We start from the raw sequence: 20989 nt of genomic DNA on the forward strand, positions 1-20989 counted from the left end.
TGTAGCTAATGATAATATAAGCTGATTTGCAAACGTATTCACCAAAAAATAGGCTACATAAAAATAGTTAGAAATAGTAGCCACTTCTGACTATCTGAACCAAACCAAGCAGGAACCCAGGCCAATAAGCAGCTAGCTCCTCCCAAAATACTCCTATTTCTGAGATCAGAGGTAAGGTCTAGAAATCTGATTAAGAAATTGGATAATCAGATTTCTCAGTGTATTTAAACTATTACTGCATCTTGGGGACACAAGTTCACGCCTGGCCAGACACATTAAACCACTCACAAACTTCACTGTGGATATAGATCTAAGAGCAAAGACATTTGTAGGTGATGGGTAGGTTGCTTGTTAGCTTGGTAGTAGCATTCACTGCTCACACTTCACTGAAACGGTAGTCATATTAGATGAGCTGTGAAACAGCAACATGTTCAGGATTATTTGGAAGCGAGCTTTCTTTGGTCTGATGTGTGGAAAATGCTGACAGCAACTGAGAGAAAAGCTGTCAATGGAAATGGCATAAATAGCACATTTGTAACGGCATGACAAGACTGGCAGGAAAGCTTAGGGATCGTCTGCTAATACTCAATGCTCCTCCTGCATTTTCAACCTAAACTCCCATTTCATAAGTAAAGATTGCCATATAACGTTATAGGATAGATCAGGGATGTCAGACTCCAGTCCTACAGGGCCAAACACATTTAGAGCTGCCAAAAACTGTTAAGACATTTCTGACACCCCAGTCAGACAGCACACTATCTCTGTATGCTGCGGAGTGGCGGAAGGCTCGATTTTGAAAGATGGAGCTGATTTCAGCATGTGCAGTTGATTAATGATGACTGATGGGAATGCTTACTCCTTACGCATAAAATACAAACCAGGGCCAAGCTGACACTGCAAACATGACAAAACTGCAAAAAAAACAGAGTTGAGTATCTTTGTCTGAGGGGACGGTTGGCCAGTCACTCTGTTGCAGATGAATGGTTGAAAGTGGCAGCATGGGCTGCTTAGTCTAGCTCAAAATGAGCAACCAATGACTGCATTTGTTAAGTGTATGTCTGCATAGTAATATGCAGATGTAATCTTGGAGTAAGTAGGCAGTGCATGAAATATGCAGGAATTAATATACTCCTACATTGATGTGCATATTGTGGGACTGAGCGTGTCAGAAAGTGATGATGAACTGCTGTTGAAAAGCAGTTAATATATAAAGCTGAGGACTTTGCGGCAGATAAAATATTTGTTTTAGATATGCATATTCAAATGGATAACATATTTAAAGGAATAGTTCAGCCAAACAAAAAAAAATCTCATTTTCGTTTTTTTACTTACTCCAAATGTATTTGACCAAAGTATAGCTAAAAACAGTAGCAGTTATGTTATAGCCTGAATTTTGTTCATATTTTTGCACCAATTTGATCAATTTATGAACAGTATGTCATGTGGTGTCATAAACCACATTATCAAGTTTATTGCTTAACAACTCAACATGATTTGATAAACGTGTGTAATCATTTAATTATGCAGTTTGCACAGTGACAACACTTGTTAGCAACATTAACTTCATAACTCCAGTGCAAATCTAAAGAAGTTATCGGTCTTTGGCTGATGGCCTAAATTTAGGGTAAAAGGACAGTTGTGTAAATGTTTTTTTCTGTCTGTCTGCTGCATCCCACCACTTTCTAATAAGCTTCATTCTTCTCTTTAAGGAGGAATTACAGCAATTTTTCAAAAACAAAACAAACAAAGCCATTTGGAGTGGTTTGACATGAAATGCTCTGTTCAAGAGGAACAGAATTGTTCATAGTGACTGTGATGTTAACCAAACATCTGTAACCTCTAAAGCTAAGCTCCTTCACAGAAAGTTATTATGATGGTTATGAATATGCTAAATGATGTCTGATTTGGCTTAAAATGTACTGTTTTCACAGTGGAAAGGTACATGCAGAACACTGTAAAGCAATATAGCACCCAAAGAAATGTGATTTATAACATGCAAAGACTTTGATTTATCACTATTTTACAATTGTCAACATTGCATGTAAAAACTCAGGTTCACTCATCATTTGGTTCGCTGGTCATTTTGGACAGCCTCCCATTTGAAAGGCTTCATTAGCTGATAAACTGAATCAGGTGGGTTGGGAGCAGGGTAACACTGAAATGATCCGTAAATTAGGAATATTCAGTAAATTCAGTACATCACAGACACACACTGTACAGTTATGGCAATAAATGAATGCACAGACCTACAGGAGAAACACAAATTTTGTTAATCATTTAACTGAATTAGTTTTATGGTATTTTAGCATTAATGTGCTGCTTCCTCCCTGAAGTGGTTTACACTCTGTTAAGCTTTCAGTATCATCAAGGAAGGATGAGAGGCATCCACTGTCCATTTCTAGTGGTCTTGACAATTTGCACACACCACATGATGTTCATACTAAAAATGCACAATAATAGAAAAGCATACAGCAATTCATTTCTCTAAGCTGTCATTGATATTCACCTCTGCTAAATTAGCCTCAAACACATGATAAAAGCATATGGTACAAACATGTATGTACAGTACTGTGCAAAAGTCAGAGATTACCCCTCGTTTATTTAATTTCCAGTCAGCAGCAGGAAAAAAAGCCAAAACCAGACATTTAACACAAAATTACTCAAAACATTCAACAACTAAATATATTTTTCAGAATATTGTGTGTCTACTTTTTTACAGAACCCATTCTTTTTGGAAGACTTGCTTTCAGTTTTCCAAGAAATCCACAGGGATATTTTTCCACACCGCTAAGGTCAGTCTTAGAAGTTGGATCCACGTCCTTCTTCTCACAATCCAAGTAATCCCGAACACATTCAGCAATGTTAAGGTCTGGACTCGGTGGTGGTCAGCGGAGATAAGCAAGATTTATTATGGGCAAATCCAAAATCAGGGTCGAGACAGTCCAGGGTCATAGAGCCAACACGGATTGAACGAGGGGCAGACATGACAGACACCAGAATCCAACAGTACATAGATCAGTACAAATAACACCAGTACAACCAACAAAGCAAACAAAGACCAGCGAAAACAAAGCACAAACACAGGGCTTAAATACGACACCGGGAAGACGAGGGACAGGTGAAAACAATCAGGGGCGGAGTCACAAAACAAGGGGCAGGACTACGGATACCAAAACAAAGAAGCACGTGGACTATACCAAAACACAAACACATACAGGACTGGGAGGGGCCAATCGTGACAGTGCTTCATAATGCAACACAAGTGTAGCACCTACACTCTCTTATTACAAAGCCACACTGTAGTAACGCTTGCAGAATGTGGCTTGGCATTGTCTTAATTAAATAAGCAGAGACGTTCCTGAAAAAAAGACATCACAGATGGCAGCATATGTTGCTTCAAAATGCGAATGTACACTCAGCACTAATAGTGCCTTCACAGATGTGTCTGTTACTCATGCCATTGGCACTAACGCAGTTGCACACAATGACAGACACTGAATTTTGCACTTTGCATAGGGAACAATCGGGATGGTGTTGTTCCTCTTTGGCCCAGAAAACATGGCATCCATTATTTTCGCATTACGCATCAGTTTATCTCAGATGAGCTTTAGCCCAGAGACGTCAGAGGCATTTCTGGATGTTGCTTTTGTTAATACAGTGCTGTCTGAGCCATCAAAGGTCACAGGCATTCAATACCAGTTTTTGGCCTTGTCCTTTAAAGAGGTTGTTTTGGATTCTCCAACGCATTTGATACTGTAATGTACTGTAGATGTAGATGTGTAAATGTCCTAAATTCCTAAGTGTGTTGAGAAACATTGTCCTTAAACATCTGGACTATTCATTCACACAGTTTTAACAAAGTGCTGACTGAGCCTTTCTTCGATGCTCCTTTTTAACCAGTCATGACAGAATCATGTTTTTACTGGAAATAAAACAAATAAGAGGTGGTCTCTAACAAACACACACTCATATGCACACAACTCCTTCACACCAGTGGTTAATTATTGTGCTAGGCCGGTAAAGGCGAGGCTGACAGGGTGCAGGCCTCTATGTTCATGTATTCCTGTGTTAGACATGCCCACACACAAATATCCTATGTTCTGTGATGTTATGTGAAGGCCTCATTGTACATGTATTCCTGATAGGGGCATAAAAATTCATCTAAAGATGGCAATTCAGTTACACCGAAAGAAATAATCTCAGCTTATTTGCAAATGTTAAAAGCTTGGTGTATATATTTCATCATATTCAGTGAACTTTTAATGTAATTCTTAATTGTACTAAAATTAATGAACAGAATCTAATCATGTGATACAGAATCACAATCAAAATTTTAAGTTGAGAGACTGACACCTCTACTGCATACGCTTGTACAAACACTTGTACAAATCATATATTTCATGAATCAAGTACATATACAGTCATCTTTTACCACAGTTGTTTTAACACACACACACAGACACACACTCAGAGGGCTCCCCTCACAACAGTGGTTAATGAGTTTGTATGGCTGGTAATGGTGAGGTTGAGAGGTTGAAGGCCTGCTGTGCTGAGAATTGCAGCACTGCAGCTTCCTGGGGTGTGTGATAAGAGCAGAGCCTAGCCTTTCCACACCAGTCAGCTACTTCGTTCAAAAAGCACTTTCCTTTCTCGTAGTGTTGTCATGATATTAGCATTTTCAATTTCAATACAATACTTTTCAAAATTCAAAAATCCTTTACCATTTTCAATATCAACAGAGACCTCTTTCGTGAAAAACATTACAGCTGCAACGAATGCAATTGTTTGTAACAGTGGTTAACAATGGAATAGCAAGAAAGCCTTAAAGGGCTCAGATTAAAATTCAGGTTAACTGGATCAGGTTATATTCAGGTTAGAGCATCACAAAGGACTGTTGGCCTGAAGGACCACACCTGAACAAATGGATCATCCACACCTGACTTTAAGTGTAACTAAGTGCATAAGAACAAGTTGACCATAATCATTTAAATCATATGTCATTTCATCAACTTACCCTATAAAAAAAACTATTACTTTAGGAGGTCAGAGGTGAAGTACGGAAGGTATAATGAGGGGAAGACGAAAATAAACCAAAGTGAGTTCCTAAGTTTAAATTCCACTTTCCTTCATGGTGTTTTTGCCTCTTCTGATCTGCACCAAATGGGTAACGTAAAAAAATGGGTGCACTTAGTATGTTACACCAGCTTTGACCAGCAGGAGGTGACTGTGTTTTTTCCATTATCCTTCAAGGACTGGGTGAGAAAAAAATAACTGGCTAACAATGAGCACTCTAATGCTAAGTATTTGTTCCCCTTATTCCTGCAAGGTAAGTGGGGTTGGGGGGTGTGGGGAGCAGCCCCTGAATTGAGACGCAGCTATAGAAAACTAGTCAAAGCTAATCTAGCACATTAATTCCATCCATTCACTTTCTAAGCTGCGGAGAAAAAATGTAAATACTGCAACTTTTCTGTAGTGAAGCGGTAAGCACTACTGGTAGTCTTTAGATAGCTGCAGTAGTCTTTCTATTACTGTGTCCCAATTCAGGGGCTGCATCCTTCGGAGGCTGCATTTGATGGCTGACTGCGTCACAGTGATGTGACTAGGCTGTCCCATTTTGAAGGCTCCTTTATATGCGGCCAAGAAATGTGTCCTCCTTTTCCATGGCAACACAAGATCCAACGAGTGGATCCTTCACCAGCCGACATATCCAGAGGTTCATTGCATGCTGGTGAGGATGGAAAACATGGCGGCATCAACAGAGAACTGAACAGTGCCTGAGGAGGACGCTTTTGAATGTAAGTTTTGAACTATGTCAAATAGTTAACAACACAAATGTTAAAAGAAAAAGCCAATCTGGTCTGAAGCAAAACATGCACTAATGTTTTGTTTTGTTTTGTTTTAGGGAGCAAGGAACAGGCAGAGAGATTTATAAGACTGATTTCAGTTCAGCCTTCACGGGTCTACGCAGCCTCCGAAGGACACCCCTTTATAGACGGCGTCCTTCGAAGGATGCAGCCCCTGAATTGGGACACAGCTTACGTTTCCTTCAACAAATTACATGGATTAGAACCCCTGACCAAAACGTAGGTTCTGCCTCACCCTCTGATGGAGAAGAGAGTTCAGACATCTCATTGTTCATAAATATAAAACTGAATAAAATTAGCAGGGAGCCAATTTGCTTGTCAAAAAATTCATGGTAGCGTTCTGTTCATAAGGGTACATGAAACCTACAAAAGCTTGTGATGACAACTGACACAACCCTACGTAAATGTTTATAAACACTTATTCCAGTAGACATCATTCACTATAAAAGTTACATATGCTAAATTTGATCAAAGTTCACTAAGGTAGCTTTTATGGCTGATGATGTCTATTGGAATGAGCATTAAGAAACATTTATATAGGGTTATGTCAGTTGTCAAGCTTATATAGGTGCTTATATAGGTAGGTTTATGAATAGAAATCTACAGTAAAGTGTAACCAATAAATTTAATATACCTTTCAGTTGTATATACTTCTGGCTCATCCCTAAAGTGGAGGCTCTGTTAACTTTTCCTTTTTTGTATATTTTGGTACTGTGTTTACCTGGAAAAAAGAACAAGGTACACTTAAGGTGCAGTTTGTTGTGATTTGAGTGCAAAAAACTGTTTTTCAAGAGTTCTTTAGTGAAGGCAATAGTTATACATGACTGTCAATACTACAAGTTGAATGCTTAAATGGTTATTTGCTCGGTTAAATGGTTCTTCCCTAAAACCTGCCAAACATCCATGGTTCTCTAAAGCACCTTTTTAAAAGTGGTTCTATACAGCACTAAAAGTTATTCTGCTATTATTACAAACATTTTGGTACTATGTAGAACCCTTTTCGCTAAGAATATAGAGTGAAGCAAACGAGTTCATGGTCGCTAGCAGATAATTGAATTTAAGCATTGAACTGTATAAAGGAAATTGTATAAAATGTTATAATTCTGGATCCAAATTTCATCTAACAGCAAGAATGTTCAGCCTTGAATGTCTTTTCTTTAATTTAGCAGCAGAACAAAGCTCAGCTTGTTTGTAGTTGCATTGAGATGAGGTGCATACTCTAAAGGCCTCTTGACCAGCAAGCTCAATGGGCTGAGATAGTTCAGTGTCCTTGCTAAATTAGAACCACCAAAACAATTCACAATCTCTTCTCGTCCTCCACGAAGTCAGAGAGCACGTCTTGTCTAGTGCACGTGCAGAGTGTGTTCACACTCAATTACAGCAGTAAAACTGTTGTCCCTCTTAGTTAATGTTTCTCCCTTAACACTGTACAAAGTCTGTGTACAACTGTACACACAAAGTGTGGATAAAATCAGGAAAGAGAACATTTACCACTGTATTTAGTGGATTTGCTCTGCCTTATAAAGGGTGAATGTTGCTGCTCACTAAGAGAGGACTAACCTACAGGTCACAGTTTGTTGTCAACATGGAACTGTTCAGCTTTCACACGTAGGCTAACTATGTAACAACATCTGTTATGTTGATATGATATGATTGTGTGGGGGTGACTGTGCATGCAGTCAAGTATTTAGCTCTTTCTGAGGACCAAATGTCCAGAAGATTTTGTGAAAATGTTCTGAAGACATTTGACTGGACGTCCCAATTTTTCCCCAAAATGTAGATTTTATTAAAAAATTGAAAAGAACCCAAAAACTTCCATTGTGGTGTCTGTTCAGACTCCAATTCCAAGTGATGGAAATTGATGGAGTCGACTTCAACAGTCAATTTCACAACTTCATATTCACGATTCTTGATTGCAAATATCTAAACTTAGAGACGGATGTTTGCCAATAATCTAATCTTTTAAATGTTTAATCTGTCTATTTGGTCTTAGCAAGGCAGTTTGTCTTGTTTATACTGCTAGTCAAATTAGTAATAATAATTTTATTAAATATTTTTATTTATATAACACTTTTCATGCCAGTGGCAGCTCAAAGTGCTTTACAGACAGGTGATAAAGTTAAACAGGAATGCAAGAAATTCTAAGTATTAATGTAGAAATATATTAGACAGATCAAATTAAAACAAATAATGAGATGTAGGGTTTTAATTAAATGCTAAAGAGATACATATTTAGATGCTTCTTAGCATCTAAGTGAGCGCTGAGCTTGACTGTCTAATAAAAGGTGCAACTGAATTTCACAGTTTTGAAGCCTCTCCATGTTCTCTATATTTTATAGGTGTTTGTAGAAGGTCAGTATGTGAGATGGAAAAGGACAAACGTGAGCAACATTTCTCAAATGATAAAAAGCTACTTTAGTGATTGTGTTTACATGCAGGATGAAACAGAACTCAGAGTCTAAGATCAGAGCCTAAGATCAATTAACTCTACCTGATTCTCATCTTCAGGTGGGAAGATGTTTCAGCACTTGCGAAGCTGATTTTAAGCATCTTTTTTGTTACATTTTACTTGAACTTGCCCAAAGCTTTAGAGTCGACTTGCAATTCCCAGATGTCTAGGATCAGAAAGTCGATTCATTTTGAGGTCGACTTGCAGGCCTAGAAATGATCTTAGGGTTGGGTTAGGTGTAGCATAGCAGCATTTAACTAGTCATGCGCAAATCAATCAAAATACAGCACAAAGATAGGAATACCAACATTGTGTGCGAGCGTGAGAATGAGCATATGTGTGTACTCCTGCTGTGATTAAGTGCAGGAATGTGAGAGAGCACGGCCCACAGGATTGTTAAAGAGTTCGATCCATCTGTGTTGCTGCTCAGTGGAGCGCACAGCATGATTTCAGGGCCACTGGCAGGGCATCCAGCGCGCTACTACAGGCCGCATGGTGAAGGGAAATAACATGGAAGGGAACTTGGGTTCCCTGCTCATTATTGTTTAAACATCAACCACCGAGCCAACCAACTTCACAACTCCCAACACACACACATAGACACTGCATGTCAGGCATGTCTAAGAGCCGCTTATACAGTGTGTCAGGCTGGGCTGTCGTGCATCACAAAGCAGGTTATGAAAGCTGTGGGCGAAAGGGGTAGATGGACAGAAAAACACCAGATGAATAAATCAGCAGTGTGTGTGTCTGAGGAACAGGTTTGTGTTGATTGACACACACTGGTAGTGGAGTGGAAATCATGCTCATGGCATGTGCTGGAGGTGACATGTCATATCTCTACCACTCGGGATTCCTCACCTCCAGCGTACTGGTTCCATGCCCCCAAATGCCCTGTTAGCCCTTCTTCTCTTCTTCTCCATAATGTCTTTTTCGTAATGTTTTTACCAGTCTGGTATTTGGCTCTTATCCTCTATATGCTCTGGTCTATTTGCACAGTACTGTGCAAAAGTCAGGTACTACTCATTTATTTCATTTCCAGTTAAAACAGCCATTGAGTACAAGTTGTTCATTTTACAGTTTCAGAAATAAAAGTAGAAATCATCTATTTAACACAAAATTACACAGAACCTTAAAGAACTACATATATTTTTTCTAGGTTTTTTTTCCTGTGTCCACCCTTTGCCTTTATTACAGCTTCCATTCTTTTCTTTTTATTTTTTTCTCAGTAACGGCTTCTTGGCAACTTCTTGTCCTTTCACAGTTATAGTGTGGAGCTGTTTTCTCACTGTGAAAAGATGAATAGAAACACCTCTGGAGTTTTTCTGAAGTAAAAGCTTCATTTTCTCCCCTCTCTCTCTCAAAAATGAAGGCTTTAAGTACTGCTTATCTGATGGTGACAGTTTTGGTGGTCAACCAGGTCTTGCATGGTTTTTCTAAACTCCAAACTCTTGTTTTATTATTCAGTTTTCATTTGACGTTGTTCTTCCTTATGCAAGTGGATGATCTTGTGTCCAATCTCAGCAATATCTCCTTTAGCCATTTTTAGATGCAGCAAGGTGTGTTTAGGTAGTTGCTTGTGTGAATGTCAGTGTCTATTGGAAGGATAACAAAGCCAGTGACACCTTTAGGAACACTTTTTGTTGGGAGGACACAGCTGTAAGCCTTTGGCTTTAAGACTGACCGGATGGCTAAAGTGGCAGTAGAGTGCACAAAGGTAAAGAGTGGACACATCAAATACTGGTTTGATATTATGCTTAGTCTTGGAGACTTCAGTGTGATTTCCTGACAAATAGGCCTACACCGTTTTGTATGGCTTCATCTTTATCTATCTCTCCCCTCACTCTCTCTTCCTCTCTCCTTATGCTAATCTCACTTTGATCCAACTTCTCTCTGTACCTTTGTCTCTCTGCCTTCATTTTTATCTATGCTTTTTTCTCTCTATTTCTAGATCTCCTCATTTCTCTCCTTCTCTCCCTGAGGTTCAACCTTTCTCTCACCACTTTTATCTTTGCCAATCTCCTCTCTCTCTATACTCTCTTCTTCTCTACCTTAGTTTTTTCTCTTTTTCCAGCCTTTTTCTGACAGGCTTTCTTTCTGTAGCTATACTTTCTATCTGTAGCGATACTTTCTATGCCTGTTTCTTGTCTATCCCCTTGCCCTTTTTTTCTCTATGCCCTTTTCTGTGGTTCTACCTCTCTCTCACCTCTCTTATCTCTGCCTGTCTCTTCTCCATCATACTTTGCTCTTCACTCACTCTTACTCTCTTGTTAGAAAAAGTCACCAGCAGGCAGTAAGGAGTACATCCTTCACTCCACATAGTCAGAGATATCAGAGACAGTTTTGCCTCACAATAAATAACGAAAGAAAGAAATAACATTGTTGCTATTATCACTTCCGGCTTTTATCAGGCAGGGATTGTTCTCAGGAATCTGTTTGCTTTGAAAGCGTGTTTGCTCCGCTGGCATCTGAGCAATCCAGATTACGCATTTTCATTAATATGTGATGATGTTGCTGAGTAGGTTCAGATCAGCTCAAGGGTGAAACTGTATAATCTTCACACTGGCTGATTTTAATCATGCATCCATGCTATTGTTAAAAGACAGGATCTTTTATTTATCTTCCTACATGATACTTCAGTTGACCTTGCAAAACAAAAGTTTTCTTTACTTTCATCAAAGTAACATGCTGAGTCTGCTCATTTTTATGTGAGAATGTCCAAATTCAGTAGATCTGTATTCAGTTTTCCATTTATCATTTATGCAACACTTTATTTTAAAGGCACATACTGGGGGTTTATCAAGGCCTTGTTTGTTCAGTAAAGCTCAAATTTGACACTTTTAAAGGGTTTATTCACTATGCATCAAGTAAAAAACTGCTAAAAGTAATACAGATACATACACTCTAAGCCATTAAACCTTCTGGGTCGCTAGAGCCTATCCCAGCAGTCATTGGGTGGAAGGCCACAAACAACCTGGACAGGTCACCAGTCCATCGCAGTGCAGACACACGGATGTTTACAGTCACACACACATTCATATCCATGGGCAATTTAGCATGTCCACTTGGCATGACTGCATGTCTTTGGACTGTTGGGAGGAAACCAGAGAACTTGGAGGAAACCCACACTGACAAGGAGAAAATGCAAACTCCACACAGAAAGGACCCTTGATGCCCAGCTGGGGGATCAAACCCAGGCCCTTCTTACTGTGAGGAAACAGCACCACTCTGCCACCTCTAAAGGTAATAATACTAATAAAAAATAATAAACATACCACGTCAAAATTAAAACAGTAAAACTAAATTTATTATAAAATAAAAAGTTGTAAATGTACATGAGTCAAATATGTACATCAGTTCCACACAAATGACCTGTGTTACATCAACTTATGTCAAGTTTATTGTGTATTTTCACATAGCGATTATGTTGGTGCAACATTTCATTCATGTGGAGTGGATGTACACATTTGAAAATATGTTATTTATATATTTAAAGTTTAAAATAAAAAAAATAATCTAATATAACAATAACAGTTTTTATCCCCCATTATATCTCTCACTCAGCGTGCGTTTCAGTGCTAAAACTCAGCCTGTGATTATAAGCATGCTGCAATTATTTAGCTCAAAAGAGCAGAGAGAGTGTTAGATATGGTTCAGTTCATTATAACACATTATGACATTCTGTTTTATGCAAATTGTCAAAAAATCCAAATAAAAAAAGACAAATCATTTTGCATGACACCATTGTTCACATCACACATATGCTGAATAAAATCCCAGCACCCCCAGCTTAAAACACCTTCCCGCATCCCTGCTTGAATTAGTACAGAATTGGACGTCAGTTATGTGAAAATCTGTAATAACTGCATTAATAGTTGTGATAATGCACAATAAACACTTTGATAAGACAGTGTTAGGCAAATTAGTTAATTACTTAAGTTCACATCTTGAAAAAATTAGCAATATTTTATTGTTATAAATTCAACACTAGATCTTTTAGTAGAGATTTAGTTAGCACTAATTAGAGGCAAACATTTTCAGTAAGTCAGTTTGTTTCAATATCATTCATGATAGTTTGATCACAAAAAAATTTTGAAAACTCCTCTGAACATTTTATGTATCTGCATTTGATTGTTAAAATGGTTTTAAACTAACTTAATATGTAGTAATAGTCTGTATGTTTTTGCCTACCACAAAGCTATAAAATTATGTTTACTGTAGAATGTAAGATGCAAATTGACTTAAAGAAAATTGATTTAGCCCTTTTTAGCCTCTAGTGATAACTCACACCACACTTTATAACAATCTTGAAGCATTACTGACTTATTAAACTCATATATGTTGTAATGCAATAAACTCCAAAAGCAACATGATGCTACCCAGGTCTGGCATCATAAACGTGAAGACATTTGCTGTAAATGCAGCTCTCCTGTTGTTAAGAATGTATTTAACAGTAATTAGATATGAATTAAGGTAATGAATTCATGCCCGATGATTTTCATAGCCAAGTAATATAGCTAATATTGCATTTATTAGTGGTTTTCACATAATCAACCACCCAATTATGCACTAATACAGGTCATAATAGAAGTAGCTTATTGCATAAAGAAGAGTAGAAGTGTCTAATTTTGGGTTTCTTTGAACAAAGAAGAAGTTCTTAATAAACACCCAATATGATTAAAATAAAGTGTTACCATAATTTACCTTCGGCGCTATACTCCTCCATTTGGACAAAAACCTGCAAATGTGTGTGTGTGTGTGTGTTGTGTGTGTGTGTGTGTGTGTGTGTGTGTGTGTGTGTGTGTGTGTGTGTGTGTGTGTGTGTGTGTGTGTGTGTGTGTGTGTGTGCATTCCCACTCCTCATATTTGGTCTGTGTTGTATTTGAAATTGGTCAAGGTTGAAAATACTCACATTGTGATTGACAGACTGAAGAAACCTTTCTTCCCCACATGCCTGTGCATATGTGTGTATCTCTGTGTGTGTGTCTGTGTGTGTGTGTGTGTGTACTCACAGTGAGGAGTTTGTTATGGTTGTCCAGTGTGGTCCTTCTCTGGCATGCGTACTGAGACACAGCAGGCAAAGAGGTACCTGGCAGAGATGTCTGCAGCAAAGGTTTCTGCTCACAAAGAGAAGGACAGAATAAAAGAGAGAGAGAGAGAGAGAGAGAGAGAGAGAGAGTGTTAGTCCCAGATGTTTACATGTATTAGTTTTTATATATTTAGCATTATTACCATATAGCTGAGCTACTTAAACTACAGATGCATCAATACTGTTACTGGTATTGATCGTGCTCATTTACGACTCATACTATAAAAATGCACTAAAGCCACACAAATGAACCAAAGTTTGAAGCTGGCAGTAAACAAGGGTCTTTTCACACAGAGAAGGGCTGCTGACCTCATGGCAGTCAGTAAATAATGTAAATAATATGCTTTGTACACAGTCCATTCAAATGTACAGTATGAGTCACCAAGCAACAGGATTATTAAAATCACACATTGTATGGCTGGACATTCAACTACAGCTCAACCAGCCAATCAAAAGACTCCACAAAGACATAAAACTTCACAAGTGAGCTCCTCCAGATTAACCTCCAACGTAAATCGTGCTGTCACACAATCGTGTGCGACACAGAATGCTATGGAAAGTTAAAGATGAGGAGCATAGGATCAAAACTATGAAACATACATTACTTCATAGCTGTAGAAGGGCTTTTCTAACTTGCACTCCACTGCAACACAACTCAAGGTACTCAAAATAATTAATATCTCATAGCTAGTTAATGCACATCATTAAAAGCAACTTAATTTAGTGATTCAATTATTAAGGTATATTGCACTCATTTACACAAACACACTACACAATTCTAAGACGGTCACTCTGTCTCTATTGGTATCAGCATGAACTGAAAAACATTTACTCATACTCAACATATATTTGTAGTTTAAAGCATTAAAATAATTACATGCTAAGAAGTCCAAACTGAGTTATTCTTAAGTTGTAGGAGTATGAATAGGAAGTCTAGACCTGCCGGCATCGCCAGACTATTTAAAAGGTTACATGTGATTATGAAGTCACATAATTACTTATATAATCAGTTACATAATGAATTACATTACTTAGGGTTGCCCAAAATTATTGTGACATATTACATCATATTACATAACAGCCTGTTTTTCTGAGCATATTGTGGATATAGTCACTTAACAAAGAATACAGAACAACTGCATGTGTCCCTCTGTAAAACAGAAGCATACTTAAGTACATCAGTAGTATACTTGCAGTATATAGAGAATGCTTAACATATATTTTTTTTATTTAATGTATTTTATGGAAATACACCTCAAATGTTCTGTATTTTTCATAAAGTATTTATGAATAATATTTAAATTGAGATTTTAAATGATATTTAAGTATGCTGTATGGAAATACACGGAAATAAATGTATTTCTTAACAAACTGAAGCAAACTTAAGCAAAAGTGTATTCTTAAGCAATGGGTTTTAAAGTATGCCTTAGTACATTTTGTTGCTTTTTCATTGCAATATAACTCAAAGCAACTAACAATCAAGTATAGGTGAAGGTACAACCATGATTATACAATTAAAACAGATTTCACATGTAGTGTAATTTCTGTCTTAATTCTTAATCGCATGTGTGGAGAAAAGCAAGATTTATTACGGGCAAATCCAAAATCAGGGTCTAGACGGTCCACGGTCAGAGAGCCAACACGAAGATAAGGTGGGATGGACATAATGAAAATGAACAGGTTAAACAAACAACAGGGCCGGAAGATCAAACAACATACAACACATCAAACCTCAAACATATCAAACAACATCCCAAACAACAAACAAGTTTTTTTCACTGTTCCAGTTTATCAAAAAAAATTTGATATCATTGTATATATATATATATATTGTGTATTGAGAAAATTTCCTTAAGTACATTATATTTCTAAAAGTATTCGCCCATGCCTTCACACAAATATAAACATGAGTGAGATCCCATTCTAAATCTATAGGGTTTAATATGATGTTGGCCCACCCTTTGCAGCTATAACAGCTTCATCTCTTCTGAGAAGGCTTTCCACAAGGTTTAGGAGTGTGTTTACGGGAATTTTTGACCATTCATCCAGAAGCGCATTTGTGAGGTGAGACACTGATGTTGGACGAGAGGGCCTGGCTCATGCTCTAATTCATCCCAAAGGTGTTCTATCGGGTTGAGATCAAGCCTCACTGATCCATGTCCTTATGGACCTTGCTTTGTGCCGTGGTGCGCAGTCATGTTGGAACAGAAAGGAGCCATCCCTAAATGAAGTTGGGAGCATGAAATTGTCCAAAATCTCTTGGTCTTCTGAAGCATTAAGAGTTCCTTTCACTGGAACTAAGGGGCCGAGCCCAACTCCTGAAAAACAACCCCACACCATAATCCCATAATCCCCCCTCCACCAAACTTTACACTTGGCACAATGCAGTCAGACAAGTACCATTCTCCTGGCAACCACCAAACCCAGACTCGTCCAAAAATGTAAAGGAAGATTTTTCTTTCCACAAATCAGTACTACAGCATAACAAAGTTCAAAGTTCAAATTTGCTGTAATTTTCGTGCCATACGTGAGAAATGATTATGATAAAACAGCAACATAACATACGCAGAAACAAAACTGCAACTACTGAAGGTTAAAGGCTCAGGGAAGCTAAATCTGGGTTTTCTTTCCAACTAGGTTAATCATGTTCTTGCAGGCAAACAGTAAACATTTGCTAATTTTACCCTTTCAAAAATGTTCCAATGACCAATAAATGGCTGATATATTACACCATCTCTCTCCTCTTGATGTAAACTGGGTGGCCTTAATCTTGAGTAATGCTTCCATAAGCATTCCCCTTATCAATCACAAGGCAAATGTCTCTGCCCCGCCCACACCAAAGAGTTTCAGAGTCAGAGAAAGTTAACAAACTAAAGAAAACAAAGCATAGCTGAAAGCTTGCAAGCTGGACCATCTGTCTGTAGCCGCCTGCTGCCCATTCATTCCTTTATCCACACATGAACATTGTTTGTTTGTCCATTCCTGCATTTACTCATTGCTTCATCCAGCCATTTGTTCGTCTGAATGTCTGTACGTCCTTTCCTTCACACGTTGTTTCTTCTATCCATTTGTTGGTTTGTCCATGACTTTTTTCATCCAGTTTCTGTCACATAAGAGCTAGATAATGGTTTTAGTATAAAAAAATCATGTATAAGTGGTGGAGCAGGCTGGGAGTTGTCAATCAAGCTGCAAATTAGCCACACCCCCATACAGTTCTCAGTTAGGTCTTATTAGTGTGTTTTATAGGATAGTTAGTTCCAGCCATGCAAGGTGATTGGTCGAGAAGCGTTCTAACTGTGCTGTTATTTTGCCATAACATCACAGGTTTTTCACAAACACTGTATCACTCCGCTGTAGGAGACACTCAAGCCATTTAAATGTTTTTCTTACTTTGCTACAAACAGAAAGTGCATACTTTTAAGATCACATTTGACCAACAGCTGATTTGGTCAGATTCTGAAGATGAGACTACACTAGATTCTGAAAAAGTCAGTTGGTCTGTGCAAAGAGCTGGATTACGAACTGCCAGCTGTGCAGCGAATGAACTCCGACATAGCAACAAGCTGCTTGTTGAGGAACTATAGTTTGGCAGAAGGAACTGCTAACATTAAAACATATTAAAGGCCACATTCACAGCCCAGTTTATTTAATTCTTACTTAAATGTTTTAACGGTTGTATAAAAGCAATAAAACAAAACACACTCCTTCCTGTGTTCTATTGTCTTATTACCATAGTTATATCTATATTTTTCATTTAAGCTTTGCTGGATGTTTAATATAACACTCATGTTTAGTATCATACAAACATTTTTGATATGTTTTAGTTATCTCTTCCCTGGAACTTTAAGCAAGCATACATACAATACATGTCCATGTATACACCTCCTCCCACATCTCATGAGTTTACATGAATGTACTAGAACTTTCATCTTTCAAGAGCTGAAATCTAACCAATTGAGTGTGCACTACTTAACCTCAGTGTTAAATCTCACCAGTGTCAGGACAACACATTAACAGCTTCTGCTCATCGTAGAGATAAGAAAGCACCGCAATCGATTACTTCCTGCAGCCAGGCCTATAAAAAATTCACCAAGCTGTAATTCAATTTGCCTCCTGTAAATTGCCTTTTCATTTCAGCACAGAAATCACTCCGCCCGTCCGTAAGGTATCAAAAGGATTATGCTTGTGACTTTAGTATTCAGGGGAATTAATATGCAGCAGAGCTCTGAGTCTGTGGAAATTACCTGTAGACACATTGTGTCATTGCTGAGTTCAGGAAATGTAAATGCAGCCACTCCCAAGCTGTTCCGAGTCAGTAAAAAGGCATTTAGTTACTTATTAGAATAGACAAAGAAGGATATTGTGTCTTGTCTTGCAGCATCAGCACTGAAAATAGAAAACACTTGTTCTCAGTGCCTGTGGCATCTCCTTAAAAAACACCAACAGTCACCAACTATATTCCCTAATGCAAATTTCACTCCATATCAGGAACTAATCTCACGCTCTTGTTTCTCATTATGTTTGACAATCAAAGGTGCTTTTCAGTCCATGGGTCTCCTCTTCTGTGAACAAGCCACTTACTGCATGAGTCTATCTGATGCTCTACAGGAACCAGGGGTTTATGTACAGCGTCGTTCCACAGAAAAGAAAAAAATCTTATGGATGGTGGAAGCGGCTGATGAAGATCAACACTGAGTCATTAGTTTGCTTTTGTTTGTCTCCTCAAAATTCTTATCTACACACAAAATGCCTGGATCAGTGGTAACCAAACCTGCCATTTAACTACTGTGTACTAAAAGGTTTGTACACTTATCCAGCATATCCAGAGTATGCTCATCCAGCGATTCTTCTGAAATCAAGGGTATTCTCCATTCTTTATTCTCCAGGCTTTATACTGGCTGTTGGAACGTTGCTGTGAGGATTTGATTGCATTCAGCCACAAGAGCATTAGTGAGGTTAGGTTCTGATGTTAGATGAGTAGTTCTGGATAACAAAAGCCACTCTAGCTATTTCCAAAGTTCAGGCTCCTGCAGATGGTGTTGCACGAGGATGATCAGACTATAAAGACTTGTGTGGTGTGTGATGGGATTCATAGATTGAGAATAGGTGGTACATTTGGGCGTTACAAAGGCCATAGTGTGAAGGAAGCAGCTGAATTTGCAGGTGTACTGAAGTGTATGGTCATACCCGTCCTCCAGATATGGCAAAAATCTCTGTCTACGGAAATTCTCATTAGAACTGTGGTCTGTGAAACTAATGGGCAGGGACCGCTGCCGTGTTTCACAACTTGTGAATAAAAATCGCTTTTTTCTCAAACAATGACATGTACATGTACTAGAAACATGTTGTCTGAGCAGATGAATCTCATTTCTGCCTGTATGTGAATGCTGCTGGGCATCGTGTTCATTGTAGACTTCAGGAAGACTTCAATGAGGACTACGTGCAAGGTGTGGCTCAAGCTGGAGGAGATTCGGTGATGTTCTGGGGGTGTTTTAAATTTGTTAAAATGGGTCCTTTGGTTGAGGTGATAGTAAATTTGAACCCAAGTGCCTACATTGAGCTGCTGGACAACCGGGTTTGGCCTTTTGATCAACATCTTACCAAACATAACATTTCTATCCCTGTATTTCAAGACAACAGTTCTCGTGTTCACAGAGCTGAAAATGTGGCTGATTTGTATGATGAACGTTCAAGAGCATTCACACATCTGGACTGGCCTACAAAATTTCTAAGATTTGAATTTTCCTGAAAATCTGGGACTACCTGAACAACGAGTAAGAGGCCTGGGAAGACATCCAGGAAATCTGGCTGAACTGCATAGTTCTTTGAGGCAAGAGCTGAACATTGATAGCCTACATCCAGAAACTTGTATAATCCATGCCAAATCGACTCATAGCTTTTATTTATGCTCATGGAGGTATTACACATTATTAGGTCATTTTGAGTCACAGGTGACTATTTTGTCCAGTGAGTTTACCTCTCGACACGTTGCACTGGTCATGGTGACCTCAGGTTCATGTGCGGCTGCTCTGAAATGTCCTATTCTGTTGGCAATGCTTTTCTATTAAGATTACACAAGTTGCGTTAGGGCCATTGAACTGATGTGTCAGCAATGGGAGCACTAGAATGCATTAATTCAGTAGCTGGATTCAACAATTAGAAGAGGTGTCTGGATAGTTTTGGACATATAGTGTTGTTCCAACTATAATCTGCCACACCTGCTCCAGTTAAGTAATTTTGTCAGAAGTCCTTGATTGGCTGGACCATTACTGTTAGGTAAGTAAGGGGCAGAATGTCAGATGTAGGTTGGAAATAACTCTGCAGGAAAGTAGATCTCCAGGAGAAGCATTAGAGGCATGATGTATACTGGAGATATGAAAGAAGACTTGCTCTGTTCTCTTCAGTCACTTCTGAACTAGTTTCGCAAGCCATTGTCAGATAAGTTGAGCTCCAAATCTAGGCTACAATCTAGAAACCTATGGAGTGCATTGCATCATCAGTGACTGTTCCAATCACAAGTATCCCTCAAATTCAGCTGAGAAATACAGCCGACATTCTGACGGCAGGAACAAAAGAAACAAAGTTTAAAAAAAATAATAAACTCACAATAAATATAAATGTTCACAAGAAATGAAAAAGATCTTTGAACAATGTTCAAATAAGACGTAAATACTATTTTCTCAAGTTGGAATTTAGAGGTTCGGATTTCAGACAGGAACTTCTCAGTAGAAAGTCCTCAAAAATGATGATGTTGTATATATTTAGCTTAGCACTATCTCAACTGAAGCCTTGGGTTTCAATAAATCATAGCATAATAAATATCTAATGTCCAAAATACTTGTTTTTTAAATAGATTTTTTTTGTACTGAAGGTCAGCTTGAACTAATTCAGCAGAACGAGCCATTCAACATCTTTTTAAAACAAGTTTTCTGCTTTACAGAAGAATTAAAAAATACTGAAAGAGTGAAATAAAAGAGAATACAATTTAATAGAATACTAAAAGATAACAGAAAAGCTGACTGATAGGGAAACACAATGAGAGCCAGTAAAAAAAGAGTTCCAGTAGGGCTCCAATGAATTTAAATATTCATTTTGTATTATGGGTAAGCATTAAATTTCAGGAGGGTTTAGATCAACTTGCACTTATGTGGGTCTTAAATAATTTCCACTACCCTATGAATCTTACTTATGTATGCATGCTAAAGGGACAAAATATACTCACTGTATATATATATATATATATATATATATATATATATATATATATATATATAGAATGGACATTGATATATATTGAATGAAAGTCACTGTTGAAGGGTTGAGGATGGCCAGCAGTAACTGTTCATTAATAAATGGGCATTAACAAACTCCAGATGGAGCTTAAAGGAAAGGAATTCTGATAAAGTGACCAGTATGTATACACAATGATCCCTTGGACAGAGTGATCTGAGAGTGGCTGATATATGATGTGAAGCCACAGATGAGTGGAGCTTCAATAATTTGACATGGTGCAGAAGAGGAGTCAGATGAGGCCCTAAATTTTATTTGAAAAATGCTCTTTTATTGAGAGCAAGGCAACACAGTGCCACT

The 20989-nt window shown here is 38.1% G+C and overlaps 1 protein-coding gene across 1 annotated transcript in view; it reads right to left on the reverse strand.

The window, feature by feature from the left end:
* dntt (deoxynucleotidyltransferase, terminal) overlaps positions 1-20989 on the reverse strand; it is a 159137-nt gene that overhangs the window by 121784 nt on the left and 16364 nt on the right. The window contains exon 3 of the mRNA XM_017696493.2: positions 13323-13427. Coding sequence (XP_017551982.2) covers positions 13323-13427 — 105 coding nt within the window. The remainder of the gene's footprint in view (positions 1-13322; positions 13428-20989) is intronic.

This window comes from Pygocentrus nattereri, chromosome 5 (assembly GCF_015220715.1).
Source record: "Pygocentrus nattereri isolate fPygNat1 chromosome 5, fPygNat1.pri, whole genome shotgun sequence".
Lineage (NCBI taxonomy): Eukaryota > Metazoa > Chordata > Actinopteri > Characiformes > Serrasalmidae > Pygocentrus > Pygocentrus nattereri.